Raw genomic sequence first — 20,912 nt, forward strand, 5'->3', positions numbered from 1 at the left:
ATACCGGGCGTACCAATTTTGTTTACTTCTTAAATATATATATATTTAAATTGACAACCGTTTCTCCTGTTATAAGTATGTTCATGCTAATTAATATGTATTCTGTATTTACACGTTTAAATTTAAACTACATACACCTCATAATCTATCAACTATAGCCACAAAGCAGGAAAAATAATTACATATACAAAAAAATAGAATTGTATAAAGTTCACATACGATTGTATATATATAGCTATTGCACCACAGTCGGTGAGTTTTTTTTTATTGTCCATGTTCTTGAGAAAAAAAAACAAATACTTTAATATCCGTTATTGTTGTAGAAATCATACTCATATTGTTTAGTTTTTTCTATTTGAGGCGAAAAAGCAGTTAACCTAGCCTCATCTACCGGATCATTACCAAAATAAATTAGACCATTGATACCTGGTTTCGGGCCATATTCGATGGATGTGTAGGGACTCACATAGTTGTCATTGAAATCTCCTCTCACTTCCGAAAGCTCTGTCTGAGGCCCAAACTGCAAACTCTTTAAAATTCTTGAGTTCCTTTCGAAGTATTCATTTGGCGGATACTGAAAAAGAGTGAAATATACAGTTTTGAATGTATGCAAAATATCCGACTATGCACAGCTTAGCCTTTTTAAAGTAAAAGTGATCTAGTCGAGAGAGCCGACTAGGTGATCATTATACGCTTTTTTTGTAACCCTTTTTTTAAGGGTTCAGGGTACAAAAATGCAATCTCCTAGCTATTAGGGTTGTATGTTAAGAGTATTACCTGTTTTAAAAGTGATCGATTCCTTTCCCTAAAATGGGATTGGCGTATAGGGTATGCCCGTGGTATGCCAATAACGGATTGATCTTTGTCTACTAAGTCAGCCGGATTCATTTCGGTCAGTGGAATCCTCAGGCGAGAAACTGTTTTCGGTTGACCGGCAGGAGAGTTGCCTGAAAAATAGGAGTCCTTACGCGCTGGACCATTGCCATTAGTAGCCGTTCCATAAGCACTTCCTATGCGGCGTGTGGAGGCTCGAGCTCCGCCGTTTCTGTGGCCCCCATTTTTATTGTTGGGATCAAAATTTTGTATATTCGCAATGGACATTCGATCACCGCTTAAATATTGATTGCCGGTACTATCGGGGCTTCGATTCTCATCCATCAGAATCGAATCTCCAGGATTATTGAAGGGAAACTTGTAAGACGACTGTATGCTGAGAAGAAGGAGAAGAAGATTTAGGGGTAAAAGAAGGTACCTTATAATCGTATAAAATAATACCTTTGCCCATTTGCGATTTCCTTGAGCACAGCCGTCCGAGCTGCCAACTCTTCGGCTCTACGTTGTTGGGTTAACTCCTTGGCCCGCTCTGTCCAGATAAGTTCCTTCAGTTTTTGAAAGCTGCCCTGTACGGCCACCGAATTTTGGCTGCCGGAGCTATTTGGTACGCCTACATGTCGATTCTTGCTGGACCTGCGCGGTGATGATGATGATGCCGGTGATCCAGCATTTATTGGCCGTACCTCGGCACCATATAGTCTGGCCTGACTAGCACCAGGTTGGCTGCCATCCAGATGGCGATGGCGTTGCTCAAAGGGTACACGCTGTGGAATAATTGGCTCACGGCTGACAACACGGCCAAAAACCGGAGATCGAGCACGTTCTCTTGCGCCCATTCGCAGCCTACGTTTGAGATAAAATAATTATAATTTCTACCATGCTTATGCCCATATTCTGGTGAACTTACGAGCCGAGCAAGCGAGAGTTGGAGTAAAGTGGTTCCCAGACATTATATGTGAAAGGGTCACGGTATGTTGGTATCTCGTTTGTTATTTCTGCTGCACGAGATTGTCTCTTGGAAAATCTATGTTATGTAAGTTCTCTACGTAAGTAATATATTTGTGGATTGTTGGCCATTTCAATACTTACATCCACATAGCGCGTAGTTGCTCACATGACGGCTCCTGCGAACTCATTGGAAACGTTTTCGGAACAAAAACTTCACCAACAGCCCTTACCCCGCCATCTTCTACTAACCCGGCATTAACATTTGGTGTTCCATCTTCGCTCTTCACTAATTTATTGCTATCTGCAGTTCTTTGCATCCCATAGTCACGGCTACGTGCATTTATAAAATTTCCATTTCCACGGGTCAGGTAAATTAAGATTATCAATATGTATATGTGAATGTATTTGTTCTGAAAAGATTTTAACATTGCTAAGTTTTTATATCTATTACAACTTTTATGTCGGATTATTTATTTAAAATAAATTAAGGACTTGCGTATCTAGAATCGATAGCCAATTCTCCTAATAAAAGATCCGGCAAGATATCAAGATTCGAACAGTTAGCAGTCTTCCAGTTAGAAGTTCCCCATACTATGGAAATTGCATTCTTGAATAGCTGAAGTTCTTATAGTCTAACCCCTTATGGAAATTTCAAGGGTAATATAGCACAACTTTGTGTCTATACGGACTTTAGTATATCGTTCTTATAATTTTCGAGTCAATATTTCTGAGATCAACCGAAGGATGGACGAACAGACAGCTGGGCGGGCGGCGTAAACACGGCATATAAGCTCGTCAGCCCATTAAAAAATAAATATAGTTAATGGGGTTATTGACGATTAACACTTTCATAAAACTATTTAACGATAAAATGCCTTTGAAACAGCCAGCCTAATCACACACATTTATCAGCTGTAGGAACAAATCGAACTTAATTTAAGATATACTTACCATACTATAATAACAATGCATCTTCAAGAATTATCTAGTTAAAATCCAGCAATGCGTATTGCTCATAAAACAACCAACAATTAATGCTGCTGCTTCAAAAAGATATGTTTTCAAATATGTCGAATTTTCCTGCCGTTTGAAAATACATAAGAAAATAAGTTAACATTCTTTTAAGCAGCATGTTTATATATAGTACACTCTACCAGAACATGCAAAATAAAAAAATCATAAAACAACATTATCGTAATAACAGCCAATACTTTAAGCAGTATCCAATTATTTTTTAAAATAATTTAAAAATTATTAATATTTGAGTTTGATGTATTGTTAGCTGAGTATTGATTTACTTCACACCTATTGAATTCTATCTATCTAAAAAGTTCTTGATTTTCTAATTTGAGCATTTGAATTTCTTTCGCATATGCCCTATTACATACACATACATAGATTATATTTATATATATGTATTGAAGAGAACATACCCGGAACAACAGTTTTATTAAAGTTTTTCTTTTTTTAATATTGGTATAGACTCGATAATTCATTTAAAAATTACATGTGACGTTGTAATATATCAAACACTTACAGTAAAGATTTGGCAATTTGTAAAGTATAAGATTTGCTCCTTATGCAGATTTAAAAAAAAAATACCACAAAAATACAAATATGTACAAAAAAAAATACATATTTTAGTACTTAGACATATTACGAATGTATCTTAAATTGGCAAATTTTGCATTATACACTAATTGGTGCAGGTGCTGAACAAACAAATATTTTGGTGCTTTTTATTGAAACGTGAATTGAATTGAATTAAATTGCCTTTTTTATAAGAGGGAAATTACTTTTCTGCGGTATTTATAGGCTTTTCCGTATATTAAGTGAGAAATGCTCTTCGTCGATAGCCCCATACCGTTGATATTGACGTGTTTAAACCTTTGGTGTGTTGATTTACCATAAGCCTCAGGCATTTTTCTTTTAACTGTAGAGACCAATGGAAGCGTTTTACTTCAGAAAATAAATGACAAGTTTATATAAATACCAATCTTAAAAAATATATATAAAAATATAAATATTTATCTACAATTAATTGTTATTATTACAGATTTAAATATATGTTATTAATTGCACGGCAAGCCTAGTAAATTATATCGAAATTCTTCTTCGTCTTTTATTGGTGTAACTAAATGTTAGAAAATATCCATTCAGACACGTTAATCTTCGTTTTTAGCACAAACACTTCTGTACATGTCTATACTCGATTACATTCATTTACACATACAATAAATGTATGCGTATTTGGTTACATATACACACACATTCAAGCAAAGTCCTAAGGGTGGGTGTGTGTACGTGTACCCCACTCTTCGACTGGGATACAAATTTTAAATTCGCACCATTACCAATCAATTCATTGATACATCAGTGTACACACATACACATACAAGCATATGTATATACGTATATCTCTATGCAATCGTGTAGCTGCATCGAAAGGATTTAAGACTTAATCGACCTCATATATGAGGTCATATGCATACACACACACATACACACACACACACACACACACACTCACACACACACACAGAGGCATCAAACTAAATTTTTGTTGTATAGTCAACGTATAATTTGAAAATAGTTTGTTTTACCAACCTACTCACATTTATTAACAGCCTGTGATGATTAATTAATCGAATCTATTTTCAGTTCACCGGGGTAATACACAAAAAAAAATGCAGATCTTTTGTGAATTTTGTAGTCTATGAATATAAGTAAGAACTTTTCCTACGCGCGTCTTCAACTGAACTAAATGTACGAGCATAGGTTGGACTTGAATGGGACACTCAGCATCCACAGTCCCTGACAAAATTATGAAGCTCGCACACTAACTTTCTTTCGATTTACGTGTGTTTGTATTCCATGCACGCTTCGGCCTCCGTTCGGATATGGGTTCGGGTTCAGATGGGCAGAATATACGTGGGCGTAGGTGTTCGGTTTTTATATGTATAAGCTGTTATGTGTATATTTATGTAAAAATGTGCGCGCACACATTTGCGCCATGAATGAAAATGTAGGTAAAAACTGTTGCTGGCTTTTTCGTTTTACAGCCAAGCGATTTTGAGAGCTAACAAGGGTTGAATTCCAATCCTCTATCCCTGTGACTGTTCTCCTTGTCTGCAATTCAGTAATGAATGCCCACGCATTCCGAAAACCTTACTCAAACACACTCGACCTTAAAATTGGTGTATAAGTATTCCAACATTGTGAATTGAGCTTGCAATCAATCTGGATAGCAACAAACAAAACGATCACCCAGTTTAATTATAATTTATTTAGGTGTTTAAGAATTTATTATTCAATTACGGATTGTAATTATTATATTTTTTTTAATAATCAATTAATCATTAATTTGATAACCATCTTTTGAATATGTGTATTTGCTTCAAAGGGGAATTGCAAATTTTATTAGCATGAACGCAAACAGATTTACTGTAAATTCTTGTTTCTACATTTTTTTGAAATCATTTATTGTTGGGTCCTCCGCTGGGTCAAAAGCGGCTTTTTTGAATAATGCGGATATGTGTGTTTGATCGAAAATTAAGCTAATTTCAAATTGAGAAAAAGTTATCATTTGAATATTTCGCGCTCACTTTGTGCTAAAAATATCGATACATGGTGCGCATAAGGAAACAATGCATCCACACGCTTTGAAGAAAATTATGTTGTGTTGTTATTAATGATGGGCGCGTGTCGGATTTCTGCACGACGAGGCACAACGGTACAAAATTTAGAAAGAAAGTATGAAAACTATTTTTCTGAGCCTCCTAAAATTAGAAGTTTGCTTGCAGAAATTGTATTTATTTAAAAATTTAATTTTTAGTGCAATTTAAACACTTTCAGCCTTTTTCTATATTCATATTCTTCATATTCGGTATTTTTTTTAAATATCTTGTACTTAACCATGAAATCAATCGCCTACAATGATTGTTTGATGCCTTTCATTCTTGCTATGCGACATGTGTACAAAGGAAAATATATAATTTTTTTGGGACACACATGTTTAAAAATAGCGATGTGAACAATGTCAACCACTTATTATTAGCGGTTCTGAAATTGTGCAATCAAAAATATGTAATGTGTGTGTCGAATTTATGTAGGAAAATACACCACTCAACTGACCCTGCATTTATTTGGGATTTTTTAGTGCATTCCAAAACAACTGATTCTTTTCTTGGCAAATACATAAAAAATGTCGGATAAACAAATATTAAATATCCAACCAAACACCAAATAAAGTTTTAGATAAAGTTTTATATGTTGCAGCTTAAAAAAAAAGTCAACATAACATTGAAGCGAATTGAAAGCAAAGAAAAGGTATTAATATTGATTTTTGCATATCCTGTGTTGGTGAAAAATGGAAAAGAAATCAAATAAATATTATATTATATAGAAGAATTGAATAGTGATCAAAGAAAATTGATTTTAATCAAAAGTAAATAGTTTTTAACTACGTGCGCCAGTATAGATATTGGAAAAATAAAGTGGATACAGATAAATATATAAGTATGCTTGTATATATGAACATATGTATCTCATAAAATGTGTATCTCATGAATTAAAACACATACACACATACACATTTGAACATGCATCTGATTAATGACAAACTTTCAGATTAGGCTTTTAAATATATAACTTTTGAATTTAAAAACGAAGATTCTTTAAAAAGTATTAACTATTTGCGAACATTATTATGAAACATAATTTAAATGATAACGGAGTTTATCAAAATATTTTTACTACCCGTTACAGAAAATTAACGTCGGTAAACTCAATATTTTTTTGGAACTCTGGTCATTCATAATTTTAACAGAATTATGGTGTCCTTACAAGGCATAAATTATGTCCACTTGGGTATAATACTGATTATTGGACTCGGTTCTACCGTGTCTACCGGGACTTCTAATGAAAATGAGGACGAGTATCTAATACAACGAGGTGCGTGTAAATATACTTATTTATTTTTACCATTACTAATTTTCTTAAAAGAAATGTTAATTACTTTATTTTGTACATTTATTTAGTTTCTTGAAAAAGATTGTTTTTGTCGGTCAGCCAGTGTTCATGTGCTTATTATGTTATTATTTCCATCGATTTTAGAATATATATTGGAAAAGTCGTATCATGGATTGATTCGAGAAAATGAGACTCTTGTGGAAATAACGCCATTAATTAAAGTTGACGAAGAGAAAATTTGCAACTTTCGCATTTTAAAGAAGCCATATCACGAAATTCCATTCCAGGTATGAGTGTATATTATCAAAGGACAACAGAATTAAAAATTGTTGTGAGGAGTCGTTATCACAGAAAATGGTCAACCCATACAAACTTACATTTATAGATTGAACTGGTCAACAACCTGGGAATATTAAAAGCACGACACACACTCAACTGCGAGAAACGTAAAAGCTACCACTTTGAAATTGTTGCCATATATTGCGACGGAACGCCATCAAATTCAGCCAACGTGCACATAACAGTCATCGATATCAATGAATATGCTCCGACCTTCCTGCAGCCATCCTATGTTACCGAAGTTGACGAGGGTAAACTGTATAATGAAATCATTCGAGTCGAAGCAGCTGACAAAGACTGCACACCGCTTTTTGGCGACGTTTGCAAGTACGATATATTAAATAGCGACGAGCCATTTACTATCGACAACGAGGGCTCCGTAAAGAACACTGAACCCTTGTCGCATAAGATTTCCCATAATCATATACTTTCCGTTGTGGCCTATGACTGTGCCATGAAGGAATCGGCGCCCATAATGGTCAGCATCAAGGTTCGACGTGTGTGCGATGCAAAATTCTTAGGTATACCCGAGCGCATTGATTATACTGTAAGTACACACATCTTTCCCCAACTAATTTATCTTCACTTCTTAGCCATATGCCAAGTTTAAAATAAAAAACATTGAATATCTGCAGCTATCGGCACATTTGCGCTTTACAATCTACGTTGATTTTTATACTTTTAGTCCGGCAGCACCGATAGCTTACAGCTATTTCCAAATGCCTATTTACGATCTATATTGATTTTTATACTGTCAGTCTGGTAGCACTGATAGCTTACAACTATTTCCAAACGACTATTTACGATCTATATTGATTTAAATACTTTCAGTCTGGTAGCACTGATAGTTTACAGTTATTTCCAAATGCTCGATTGGATCTATGCAATATATTATGCAGCACAGATGATCTCAACATTCACGCAGCGGTTGCGCTTAAGGTAAGTGCATTTTTTCAATATTATTCTACTATTTTTGTTTATTTATGTATATATATTAACACAAACTTACCCATACGTGAAGACCAAGCACATATCATTCGGATGCGATCGAGATATATCCAACTGTTCAGCGAGCACAAGCCTAAGGGATCTCCTGCCTCGTGGTGCCGACTGGACCACAGAGCTGAGCTATGACGAAGGCCCCGAGCCTATATTTCATTTTGACGGTTTCGCTGGCGTCGTAGTGCCCGCTGGCTTTATTGGACACCACGATTTTTCGCTACGTCCGTTTAGCATTGTGACCATTTTCCGTCATGGCAGCCAAAGCTCATCGAATAGGCATGTCAAGGAGCACATCGTGTGCAGCGCGGACGATCATAAAATGAATCGCCATCATATGGCGCTTTTCGTACGCAACTGCCGCCTGATACTGTTGCTCCGAAAGAACTTCAACGAGGGCGACTTGAATATATTTAGCCCGGCGGAGTGGCGCTGGAAGATACCGCAGGTGTGCGACAATGAATGGCATTACTATGTTATCAACGTCGATCAGCCGTCTAAGGTGGAGCTCTTCATTGATGGAGTACAGTTCGAGAGCTCCGTTGAGGACCGTCACGCTAACCCAGAGGTTATCGACGATTGGCCTCTGCACGCGGCACATGGAGTTAATACGACATTGGCAATTGGTGCCTGTTATCAGAGCTCCGAGAATCGGCTAAAGCACGGATTTAATGGCGATATCTCAGAGGTAAAACTTTCCGTTGATGGTATACTCTCGGTTGAAGATATTAAATGTGGCACCAGCTGCGCCGAACATTTGCTTCCGTCGAGCGAATTGCAATTGGAACAACCAGAGGATTCGGCAGACTTTCAAGTGCAGGTCAATGCAAAAATGAACGAGATATACATTGAAGCTCAGAGCAAGCACAAGATTGAGCAATTGATGCGAAAGATTCAATACATCAATATTAAAAAGAGCCCCACCATAGGTCGCAGGAATATTGAAGTTCGCACGACAATGATGTGTACAAATCAGAGTGCCATACGCCTGCCCACAATCGAGACCTACATCATGGTTAATGATCCCATACAACCAGTGGGTATAGCCGACTCGACTGTTTCGAGTGACAAACTGGCGGAGAATAAGGTTGACAAACTTAAGCCTCAAAATCAACGCGATCAACTTACTTCAAAGTTTTCTCAGGACGCGCACACGTTAAGCAAGATTGCGATTTCTGGTATACATATAATTCAAATATTTTAGTTCTTGTTAAATCATGAATTTTTTTTTTTAGGAACCCAAAACAAATTAGTCTCTTACCAAGAAATCAAATTGGGCGTACATATCTTGGATAGAATTCACATTGGACGCTCTGCAGATGATAAGAATGTGACTCCAAACGAGAATCTCGATTCATGCAGTGTGATTGTTTTCCCGTCTTTGAATCCCGATCACGAAGAAATTCAAATAGATGGTGATGAGTCGTTATCATCGACAATGGACATAAGAACAAACATTAACAAGGATGGCGTCGAAATGATTGGAACCGATTCGATTCGCAGCTATCTCAGCGTATTGCGTGCTCTCGTTTATAGCAACAAAAAGCCAGCCTATTATCTGAACCGTGTGTTCAAGCTTTCTTGCTCGCAGCTTTCCTCTCAAATTAAAAACATCGAGTATACGCTTACCCTGACCGTCTTGCATCCGAAGCAATCGTCCAAGACAACCAATGCACCATCTGCATCTATGTCGGTAACCAATGCCGAGGGAAATGACAACTTTTTGGGAGTCTACCACAATGGTCGTGGCCTAAGTGAGAGTAGGGATCAAGGTGCTCAAGGTACACACCTTTTTTGCTTCGTGACAAAATGATTTCATATGCTCTTCTTTCAGATACGAAATTTTTCTCAAACTCCTTACTTCATTCCAATGATGTACAGGAGCCCAAGTCACACGTACACTCTATCGTACACAAAGGTTAGCTCTTTCCACAACTGATAAATTTAAAAAAAATTATTTATTCGTTTATCTGTTTTTAGCTGAAGCTGCGCATCCAACAATGCTGATAATCTTAATATGTGTTTTTCTTGTCATATTGCTCTGTGGCGTTTCGATTGCAAGGCTAAAAAATAACCAAAAGTATACGGACCGACATCAGCCTTGCCCCAAGGTAAGCACCCAATAAACTTTACTGGATTGCGGTCATATGAAAAATACTACAAATAATAGTTTATATTCATCTTGCATAAATCATCTATTTATTTTATATATACTAACTTCTATATTAAATATAAATATTAACGGCTCGCAATATTTTCAGTAGAATGGGCAATTATAAATAATAAAAAAGAATGGGTTCAAGGATTTGTAAGACCTGGCTCAAACCCCGTTGTGATTCTATTATTTTAACAGAAATTTAACAACTTCGTCTCACTACTTACATTTATATATAGAATTTAAACTGGACTGAAAGGTGTAAAGATATTATATCTTCGGCACCCTGAAGACAACGTTTTTTACTTGGTTTTATTCATATTTCTTTGTATTTCAGGTCGCTGACGAAGGTTTAATTTGGGATGATTCTGCGTTGACCATAACTATAAATCCAATGCAAACCGATGCCGCTTCTGAGGAAAGCTCGGACTCTGAGAATACTGATTCGGAAGATGAAGAAGGTAAGCTCTATAAATATATTAATCGAATTATATTCAGTAGATTTAACCGTTTATACTTTGTCTCTAGTAATTAAAGATGGATTTGCACACATCAACCAGCTTGAATGGGACAACACCAATATGTTTTCATCGGCGAACTAATATGGATGTGTGTCGTTTATCAGTAAAAGTTGAAATTAATTATATGTAAATGTGCTTTTAATATATGAATTACACAATCCACTTATCCTACTAAAGTAATCCGCCAACATCCATGCATATACATATATAAATACTTCGAATAGAAAGTATAGAAGAATGCATATGCATAGATTTTTTGGTTGAGAATGTATGTGTATAGCATTTAAGTAGTGGCAAAAGGTATATATCTACATGTTATCCAACCGGAGATACACTTGATAAATACATATGCTTATATACTTCAACTGTAATTAACATATAGTACAATTATACCCGGCATTGGTCGACCCAGAGTAGACGCATATACTTAATATATAAGAGCTAATTGGTCGACTTATAAATACCCTTGCAAAATACTAAAATACACATTTTGACACACACATAATCATATATATATTGTCACAGACGATACTCGTAATAAATAGAAGGAGGCACTTCCGTCCCCATAATATAAGTCTAATCTTCTATTTTTATTTACGATTATATACATTTCACTAGCTTTATCTTCACATCCGATTTAAATAATTCAACAATTGAATTTAATTAAACATCAATAGATTGTTTAAAGTATTGGATTTCAGTATGGAGACTACACAAGAATTTGTACGCTATAATTATGTTTCATTCTTTATTTTTAAGTAAATGTCTCAATTTCTGTTAATTCAAAATTTTAAGATGAAATGAAATTAGTTAACTTTTTAATTCTGTCATATAGTCTTTTATTTACTAATCATTTCCGATTGTAAGACTTAAGACAAACATAGTGGATATATTATACGTACATAGTTATGTTTATATGAGCTTGAAAATTCCTGATTGAAGAATAAATTCGCTTAAGCGTTTCCTTGCAAGGGTATTTATGTTTCGGTTTCCCGAATAAAGCACGTTTGTTAAGTTGGCAAAAGTATTGGTTTCCGATTCAGGGCAATCTATGTTCAACCCTACTAATTATAATTTGTTCGGCTACATCATGTATATGATGAAGTAATCTAGCAGAGGAATGCATTTGTTTCTTTTGGGTTATAAAGTCCATGTACTTATTGTTTAATTTAAATGTGCTAATGATTATATATCTAGAATCGTAAATAAAAACACAACATATACTGTCACCCCATACCACAGAATCAAAAAAAAATAAATAAAAGGTCTCAGTACTTTAGTAACACTTATTATTTTATTAAATAAGAAAAATAAATCCATGTGTTTTCTTTCATGGGAATGGTTAACCTTTCAACATTCATATCAAAATTGCAGGATCTCGGGGGAATAAGCTTTGGGCTAATGAGCACAAAGTTTAGGGATCGAGCTTCAGTGGTCAAACAATATTTGTAAATAAATCAGAGGGCAAACCACCTTTTTCTGGTATTGTTTACTTAAAATCTTTCTTTGTGAAACTGACTCAGATTCATTGGTTTTTTACTATTAATTCAGTTCAGATTACAATCAAAATTGGAATGCTAGGATCGAACCAGTTTAGTTCAAAATCGATCTGCAGCCTAGGTGCGTATAAAAGTTCTTCTATTTATACTATGAAATAATAATAATAATAATAATAATAATGAATAAATAATGAAAATAATAAGTTACTGGGAGTTTTAACGACGTTTGGGCTACGACGTATAACTAAGTCCATTAGGTTTACATAATTTTGGCTCGGAATATCACAGAACTGCCTTCGAAAAATATATATTTATGAAGGGCGCATTAGTAACATCATATCATATCATTTAGCTTCCTGGAAAACAATTTCCCAAAAATGGAAAATAACGACTTTGTGTGTCCCAGATCAATTAATAAAGTACATTGTCGTATATCAGAAAGGGTCTTCGTAGAGTTAATTAAATTACACATGCTTATTTTCGGAAAATTTTATTATATAACCATTTAGTGATACATAGTTTTTGTATATATTTGTTATATAAAGTTATTTTTTAATCGACATTAGTATTTGCTTAGTATTTGTTTAAAATTAATGCCGACTAAAGTTGATTTATGAAATGTATTTTAAAGATATATTTTCTTACGAACACAATGCGGATATTTCACTATTGGTAATAATATTTATATTATGTTAATTTAGGCCTTACAAGTTTAATAAGAAACATTTATAAAATATTCGTTGTAAATATTTTAACCGCCATCTACAAATTTGATGTAAAAGCTTACATACTGTGTAAAAAAATATTTTCACGCGGTTGGGTATGTATGTAATACAATTAATTGTAAACATTTCTTTTAAGGTTGCCTTGTATGAACTGCAAAAAAACAAAAAAGAACATTTGGAAATTCTAAAGAAATAAACGCAATACTTCAAAAAAATTCCTTTACCTTCGTGTATCTTACACTCAAGCACTGAATTGAATATAAAATGTAACTCATATTTATATACAATGACAGTACTGGAAGGTTTCAAATACATCTTAACAATGATATAAGAAAAAACTGAACCTAAATTAACATATACATATATGCCCCTATCTATATCTGCACGATATTTCAAAGAACATCAATGAGTTTAATACTCTCCATGGGAGCAAAATGTCTTGATTCATAGCTAAACAGCTCGAAAATAAGTTATCTTAGACTCACCCTCGAACCATTAGTTCCACAAAGAATTCACACATATACAAATATATTAGTAAAAGTAAATATCTTCTATTCAAAAATAAACGGACGCACACAGTACCCCCCAGAGGAATCTTTCAATTCATTTACAACGCTACACAATTCTCAAGAACCAGTCAAACACAAATTGATTTTTTTTTATAAATATTGTAAGCTTAATAAAGCTTTTGCTTATTAATCTCCCTTTCTGCTTATATATTGTTTTATTTTCCTCAGTTAATTCGTAGTTATAACATAATTGTGTACGTTTTTGGTATCATTTCACATTGTACATACAGTAGTATGTGATTAAATAAGTTTTCAATATTTTGCGCACTTAATAAACTGTATTTAGTCTCACTCATTTTTACCGTTGTTATACAATTTCGAAGTAAAAACAAAAAAAAAAATCATAATAATTTATTAATTCAAATATAATCATATTATAATCAACTATAAATATAATAATAAAAAAAAAACGTGTCCAAGCCTCACTTAAAATTCAAATAACTAAATCATTAAAAACTACATTATGTAAATTCTGGTTGGACTAGATATTTGTCGACGTTTTTGTTCGTATATAAATAAATTTTCAAAGTAGAGACAACAAATGTTTTTGGAATACTTGATTAAGCAAGGCTAGGATAGTTTTGAAAATAATCAAATATAAACAATTGCTTAAAAACGAAAATGATTTTCAGCGCAAGATACTATCATCGGCTTTTTGTCAATCTTTAATATGATTGGCTAATAAATATATAAGTCTTTTTTATTCACATTAATAGTATAAGCTAAATATATGTATGTATATTTATATAATATTCATATATAGTTTCAATTAATATTTCTATTTGCATATGTATGTTTGTGTTTGTATTGTTATATTCTTTTATGTATTGAATTAATAATATAATAATATAATATATATATATATATATATATATATTATTTGTAATCAAATTTATAAATTTGATCGTACATGTGCTTCACCTAATATTACCGCCTATTTATCAGTCAACTTATAATAGAAAATTATGTATTTTATAATATTTGATGACAACGAGAATACAGAATAACATAATTTAGTAGCTATTTGTGTAGGTTATATTCCTTTCAAAGCCATTATGCATCATAATTTACTAGAATATAATAAACTTCTAAATCTAAAAATTGATTAAGAGTCCTTTCATCAAATACTATGCCACATATTAAAATATTAGATATATATATACATGCGATAAAAGGTGAGAAAATAGCTATGTATTTGTAATTGTAAATGTGTTTGTATTTTTATTTGCGATGTATTTATTTTATATTTATATGTATAAATAAATATATATATATAATTTACATATATATTTATATCTATTATATAGTATATATACTACGTGTATAACCGCATGGTTTCCTGATCTGAACACCAATATTAAAATGCGTTCAAATATCTAATACAAAACCTGTTTTTGGAAGAATGCGCTCGACATTTGTTTGAGATACCAGGCTGTGAAAATCGAGTTGAGATAATCCTAAAATATGACATATCAATTTTAGACATGCCAAAGGACTTTCAATTCAAAAGCAACTTGTGAATTAACAAATCCAGCTACACCAAATAAAAGTAGTTTTAATTGGAATATACTCTTAATGTCATCTTCCGATGCAATGAACCAAATTAATTTAACAAATATTTACCCCACCGCAAGGCTTGTAGGCTTAGAAACAGACTGACGGGCTAACAGATTCTACTTCTGATCCTAATTAATCTCTATGTAGTTACCTTATGTGATGAAGGTGCATACGTTAGGACCGGGTTTTTTGTATGAAACTTCTTTGTTTACCATCGATCACACTCAAACTAATTTTAAAAAACCTTCGTTCAAATGCATTTGAGGGGTGCTTCAAACTTTTCGAAAAATGCATTCCTCCTTGGTGAAAATTTGGTTTAAAGATTTTGGTGCACGTAATGTTTGTTTTGTATTATATGCAAGCATGCATGCATACATGTATGAATATAAGCGCGGATACCTGCATACATACATATATACATACATACATACATATGCATGGGTGCGTGTATGGGTGTGTGTTTGTATATGTTGTTTTCTAATACCACACGCAGGCTAAGCTTATTTGACGCTGTACTGAAAATTTAAATAAATCGAATTTCTATCAAGTACTCTCCTCCTCGATTCTCAAGAAGTCTACACAATATATTATACTTATAATATAGTGAAGACATTAATCATTTAAACACAAGAAATAATTGTGTTTAATCTCTTCAACTATCTAAAGTATGTATAATATTAATTATTATCAGAAGTGGAATCTCTCAGCCCGTCAGTGTGTCTCTCAGTTCTGACGCACTGTTAAATAGATGCCTTAGAAAAAATCATTCGAATACTGTGTTTATATGATATAAACAAGTTGCTGTTGGTTTTGAATAATTTGTAATTGTTTTATCGATATCAAACTGTCATAAGTATCATACTATATAGCTACCAAATCCATATTTGGTCGAAAATTGAGTTCTTTGTGTCAGATCAGATCGTCAGATCGTTACGCTGTACGTCTCTAAGGGTATTAAATCTTCGGTACCTCGAAGAAACCTGATTAATATTGATTTAATTTTTGTTCAATTAAGGGTTATTTGCTTTCTTTGGCTTATTTATAACATTTCTAATTTCACTTATCCACAAATTAGGTTAAGGTTACCGAATGTAATATAGACGAGATAAAAGAAAATTGGATTTATGCTGGGAATACCAGAATAGAATGTTCGTCAATAGGCATGTGCATGTATATAAATATTAATATAATATAATGAAGATTATTTTAATTTCATAAACCAATAATAAATAATATCAGTATTTTTTGTGATTGGTTTAAGCTAAAATACGCATGGCATGGTACACAATAGAGTGGCATATTGGACAAATTGATTCCATGGAGACACAGATCTGGTTTGCACAGTCCATACAAAACATATTGTGACCACAAGGAACAAGAGCTGTGGTCACTTCTCTCTCGTTGCACACAAAACACTCGCGATGCGATGAATGCAATTTGTCCGAGCTAGTCTGGACCGTGGTGCGTTGGTGTTGCAATAGATGGCTACTATTTGGGCATGGTTCCTTGAAGGTGTTGCCTACCTTTTGACTTATGTTTAGGCAGTGCTCACCCAAAAGCGAGTCCGTTGGACTAACCGAAGCCGTTGGTGAGCAATGGGATGCCGTCGTGACTGTTGTAGCTGAAGGCAGATTCCAAATGCTTGGAGAGTCTCCAATACCCTCATCAACGTCAATGGAATCATTCAAATTCTTCCATATATTCAACAGCTCTGGGGGAGTATTAACGCTGTTAGTACTATTGGCGCTATTGTTCGTGCTTTTGGTTGATGCTGTTGAGGAGGCTGATGAGCATGAGCGCGTCAATATGTTGGCAGAGATCGAATGGCACTGGGCAGAGGCAGAGCCTGATGATACGGACGTGGGTGGACAGAAGGATAAAGTTTTATTGCTGCCATTGACATTGGCATTGGCATTGACATTGGTATTGGCATTGACATTGGTATTCGAATTGGTATTGCGGAACATATTTTTTTTCAAGGGTTGACCGTTAATCTCATTAACAGTGCCTAATAGAGCCAGCGCGAAATTCTTGTCGGTTGTGCTTACAATTGGAGCGATATCTACTAGATCAGAATTAGGGAAACATTTTGTTAAATTATGAACCGATACGGCATTCATCATAGCATTTGTTGTTGTTGTCGAATTGGAGATGTTGATATTTTCAATAACATTAAGAGCATTATCTGCGTAATTAACATTGGGGGAAATATCGCTCTTATAGATCGATGACAATATATTAGTGTTTAAATCGTCGCCTAGTATCTGAGTGAGCGTATTAATCGTGTGCAGAGTGGCAAACTCGTTCGATTCTAATGATTCAGTACCATTCTCACTGCCCTGGGTACTATTGCCCGTTCGAAGTGCTATGTGAGCCTCGATTTGCTTGCGTGCTGTCTCAACATTCTCTGGCAGTCCGGTTACCTCGAAAATGGGCTCCTTCTCGCGAGACGGTGTGACTATGTATGTTTGTGTTTCTTGTTGTATATGCTTTATGGTGGCACCTTTGGGACCAACTACTAGACCCACAACTCTATAGGGTACACGCACCTGTATTGTGATCTGCCCGGGTAGACATGGTGGCCCAGACTGGGCACGAGCAATTATGCCCACGCTTAATGAACCTGAATTACCATTTCCAGATAGTCCACTATTCGATCCTTCAATTGAGGGCTTTCGGGATGCTCGAATTAAGCTGAAGTGATCAGCAGCTGAAAGTATTTCCCGTTTGGCCTTGTTCACATCCTCTTTTCGTCCTGTTACAACAAATACGGGCTCCTCTCCTCGAACTGGAGTCTTGATGTAGGTGTTTGTCTTCGCTCTCAAAGCTTTTATTTTGCACCCTAAATAACATAAAGAATTTGAGAAATAGATTACTTTCCGAAAACCTTTTAGAAAGATCGAGAATTAATGCGACCCCGCCCGTACTCTATAACATATTGGAAAAATGTATATTTCTTAGTCACGATTGGAATTTAGCATATATCGCAAAGTATATAGTATAGTATAGTTAGACATATTCACTTACCTTGGCGTCCCACGATTTCAGCAACGTGTTCTGAGCTGGGAACTGGGACACATTCGGTCATATTTTGAGACTTCTTTGATCTGTCTTCCAGCCCGGCGGACGTCATTAAGAGTCCAGATCCGGTCGTCGGTGGTAGCGGCAGATTATGCATTGCCACCTCACTCCTAGCGAAAGCGGCAGATACAACATTAATGGAGCCCATGTCATAGTCATTTTGTGCGGGCATTGGCTGGACGTAGCCGTTTTGATTGTTCTCATTCAAGCCAACTAGAGACAATTCCAATGCCAATTGCAATGTGCGCGGGTCTTCGGATAGCGGGATTGTATGCACTTTATGCTGTTCAATCATTTGGGTATGGGTAGTCGGATTGATCTTATGAATTGAATCTGTCATACTAATATCATTAAGCATTTTTGGAGTAGTAGCATTTACAGCGGCATGACTAGACATTATAAGTGAGCATCTGTTAGCAATAAATGACGTTGACTCTGATTGTTTCTGTAATTGATACGTATTGTCTTCCGATACGATTTCTGGATCTGTGAATGCCGACAACGGCACCGAACTATTATCCACAATCACAATTCCACTTTCAACGCCGGAAGCATTCGAAGATGATACTGAAGATGATTTGTTATTGATAGCAAATGGCGATATTTGCGATTTTGGTAGCGAAGCCAAAGCTATTGTAGAGGAACTCACTTCGCTGTATATATTTGTCTCCGGTACGATTTGTGCTTCAAACATCTCATTATATATGGTATATATTTCTGTAGTACTATAACTCTTATATATTTATCGTTTTATATATTAGGGCCTTTTTATCAGCATTATATCAGAAAGTCCGATTCTATTGGTAAGTGTTAGCCAGTCCCAGCACGCGTCAATTCACGATGCCAGAAAAGCCTATACATTATAGGCATTAATGTAAGTACTTAAAGCCCGCAATATTAATTGCGAATAATGCGAATCTCTCACTTGACTCTTGGCATTTGCATTTGGCAAATCTTCCGGGAGTAGTTGGTTTTCTTTTTCTGCAATAGAAAGAAATAATAATATGCATTTGGTATACATACACAGGCATACTCTTGGGTGTATGTGTCTTGTATAGGCATGTAATTCATACATACATACATACACAAATACGCACATATGTATGTCCATTTGCTTTGTGTGTGTACTTACAAAATATCAGACTGAACTACCATGGCACTCTTAAATATTGATGTAAGTAAATGCAATTCACGAACACACTTTTTTTTTGTTTTTTTTTTGTTTGTGTTGCCTTAAATATAAATAAATGCTTCAAATTTGATAAAAATGTAACTGACCGACGTTGATAGTTTCGACACTTTTGTCGTTTTAGCCGCGTTGCTTCCGTATATGCGTAGAAACATACATCCATATGCACATACATTTATCGGCGTTCTCTCTTTCTCTCGTATCAACCCCTAACTTACACTAAACCTTGTGTCACTCACCCTATAACCTCTCTTAGCTTTTCTTTCTCTACGTCGAAACCCCACCAACTTTCCTTACTAAAATGTGTATGTAATATTAAGGTAATATTTTCCAATTTATTTGTACATTCGGTGAAAAATTCGAATGCGTGTAAAACTTGAAACTGTTTAGAATGTCATTCAATAATTCAGTGCACATACATTTTCGTACATAAAATACATATATATCTGCAAAACTACACACATTCCTGTGGTAGGATCGCAGCCACGCCTCGCCTACATTTGTAATGTACAGGATATTAACTACACAGTTAAAGAAGTGTCAACAACTTATGTACATACTTTTGTCTTTGACTATTAACAAACAGGTTCGGCTTCGGTATACTTTTTTATGTTTTTATCAAAACAATTTTAATTTTCACTTGGCCGGCTATAAAATCATTGCCGGCTCACACATTAACATTTAATTTTAACATGCAATGAATGTTAAAGACAGAGCACTCCTAACAGTCGTTAACATTTACAGAGCACATAACAGACTGATGTGTGGTGTATACACATAGATACAATGGCAAATTATATTTGGCGCACGCTTACTCAAATGTTAAAACATGCTGTACATTTCTACAAAGCATTATCCCGATTACCGCAATATGTTGAGCCGCACACTTTATCATTTGTTGCAATTCACTCAATTTTCATACATTGACAATTTGAAGCACATGCTTACTCAAATTGTTATCATACTGCACTACACTGCACAACATCTTAACACACAAATATTGAAATAACAAAGGTGTTTGGCTGTGCACTTGCTGCTGAAAATATAGTGAGGTTTAAATTGAACCAAATATATATGTGTCTGCATGTATGAGTTAGTGCACGATCATCTGCCAACATCGATGAAAGTGACTATTGAACTGATATCGAAACCAGCCGTTCACGTCGAAGCAGCAGTTTGTGGCGTGTATCAAAATAGCAACGGGTCGTGACGTCAATTTTTTGAACTTGATTCCGGAGCTGGAAGTACCTAATTTTTAATGCATTTAATTATATTTGTAGAGTACTGTACTAATTATATAAATACTGGGTGCATTCAATTGATTTTAATATTTCGTCTTATTGTAAGCCAACCTGATATAGTTCGTACTAAAGGTCTATCGAACGCTAGCTCTTACGTGAGCTGAATCACTGTTTCAATTCAGTGTTCAACAATTTTATAAAGTATTGGGCGGGAACAAAGCAATTCGAATTATATAACAAAAAAACTGAACAGATTCTAGATTATTTACCTTAATAAGACAAAC

General features: G+C 34.8%; 3 protein-coding genes across 9 annotated transcripts; 1 reads left to right on the forward strand and 2 right to left on the reverse strand.

The window, feature by feature from the left end:
- Positions 1-234: 234 nt before the first annotated feature.
- On the reverse strand, positions 235-4,515 carry LOC115766724. Of its 3 annotated transcripts, none has more exons than XM_030710681.1 (8): positions 4,398-4,515; positions 3,579-3,715; positions 2,734-2,862; positions 1,924-2,192; positions 1,742-1,858; positions 1,276-1,677; positions 778-1,210; positions 235-574 (listed from the first exon to the last, which is right to left on the reverse strand). In XM_030710681.1, exons 3-8 carry the CDS (start codon positions 2,752-2,754, stop codon positions 302-304), a joined length of 1,515 nt encoding a protein of 504 aa, XP_030566541.1. In that variant the 5' UTR covers positions 2,755-2,862; positions 3,579-3,715; positions 4,398-4,515; the 3' UTR covers positions 235-301. The 3 variants fall into 3 exon arrangements, with proteins under 3 accessions (XP_030566541.1, XP_030566539.1, XP_030566540.1); XM_030710679.1 differs by having other exon boundaries at positions 3,579-3,741; XM_030710680.1 differs by lacking the exon at positions 3,579-3,715.
- Positions 4,516-5,973: 1,458 nt separating this feature from the next.
- Positions 5,974-10,929, forward strand: LOC115766722 (calsyntenin-1). The gene is made up of 11 exons (XM_030710673.1): positions 5,974-6,111; positions 6,550-6,735; positions 6,898-7,040; positions 7,139-7,639; positions 7,924-8,031; positions 8,114-9,269; positions 9,327-9,872; positions 9,926-10,009; positions 10,072-10,202; positions 10,584-10,707; positions 10,775-10,929. The coding sequence occupies exons 2-11, from the start codon at positions 6,615-6,617 to the stop codon at positions 10,846-10,848; spliced, it is 2,988 nt and encodes a 995-aa protein (XP_030566533.1). The 5' UTR covers positions 5,974-6,111; positions 6,550-6,614; the 3' UTR covers positions 10,849-10,929.
- Positions 10,930-12,783: 1,854 nt separating this feature from the next.
- Positions 12,784-20,613, reverse strand: LOC115766723 (RNA-binding protein MEX3B). Of its 5 annotated transcripts, none has more exons than XM_030710677.1 (3): positions 18,145-20,613; positions 17,667-17,959; positions 12,784-13,142 (listed from the first exon to the last, which is right to left on the reverse strand). In XM_030710677.1, the coding sequence occupies exons 1-3, from the start codon at positions 18,890-18,892 to the stop codon at positions 13,104-13,106; spliced, it is 1,080 nt and encodes a 359-aa protein (XP_030566537.1). In that variant the 5' UTR covers positions 18,893-20,613; the 3' UTR covers positions 12,784-13,103. The 5 variants fall into 5 exon arrangements, with proteins under 5 accessions (XP_030566537.1, XP_030566535.1, XP_030566534.1 ...); XM_030710675.1 differs by lacking the exon at positions 12,784-13,142 and having other exon boundaries at positions 15,521-17,959; positions 18,145-19,179; positions 20,203-20,613; XM_030710674.1 differs by lacking the exon at positions 12,784-13,142 and having other exon boundaries at positions 15,521-17,959; positions 18,145-19,179; positions 19,477-20,613.
- Between the last annotated feature and the right edge of the window lie 299 nt (positions 20,614-20,912).

This window comes from Drosophila novamexicana, unplaced genomic scaffold (genome assembly GCF_003285875.2).
Source record: "Drosophila novamexicana strain 15010-1031.04,08,12 unplaced genomic scaffold, DnovRS2.1 tig00001222-arrow-arrow-pilon, whole genome shotgun sequence".
Classification (NCBI taxonomy): Eukaryota; Metazoa; Arthropoda; class Insecta; order Diptera; family Drosophilidae; genus Drosophila; species Drosophila novamexicana.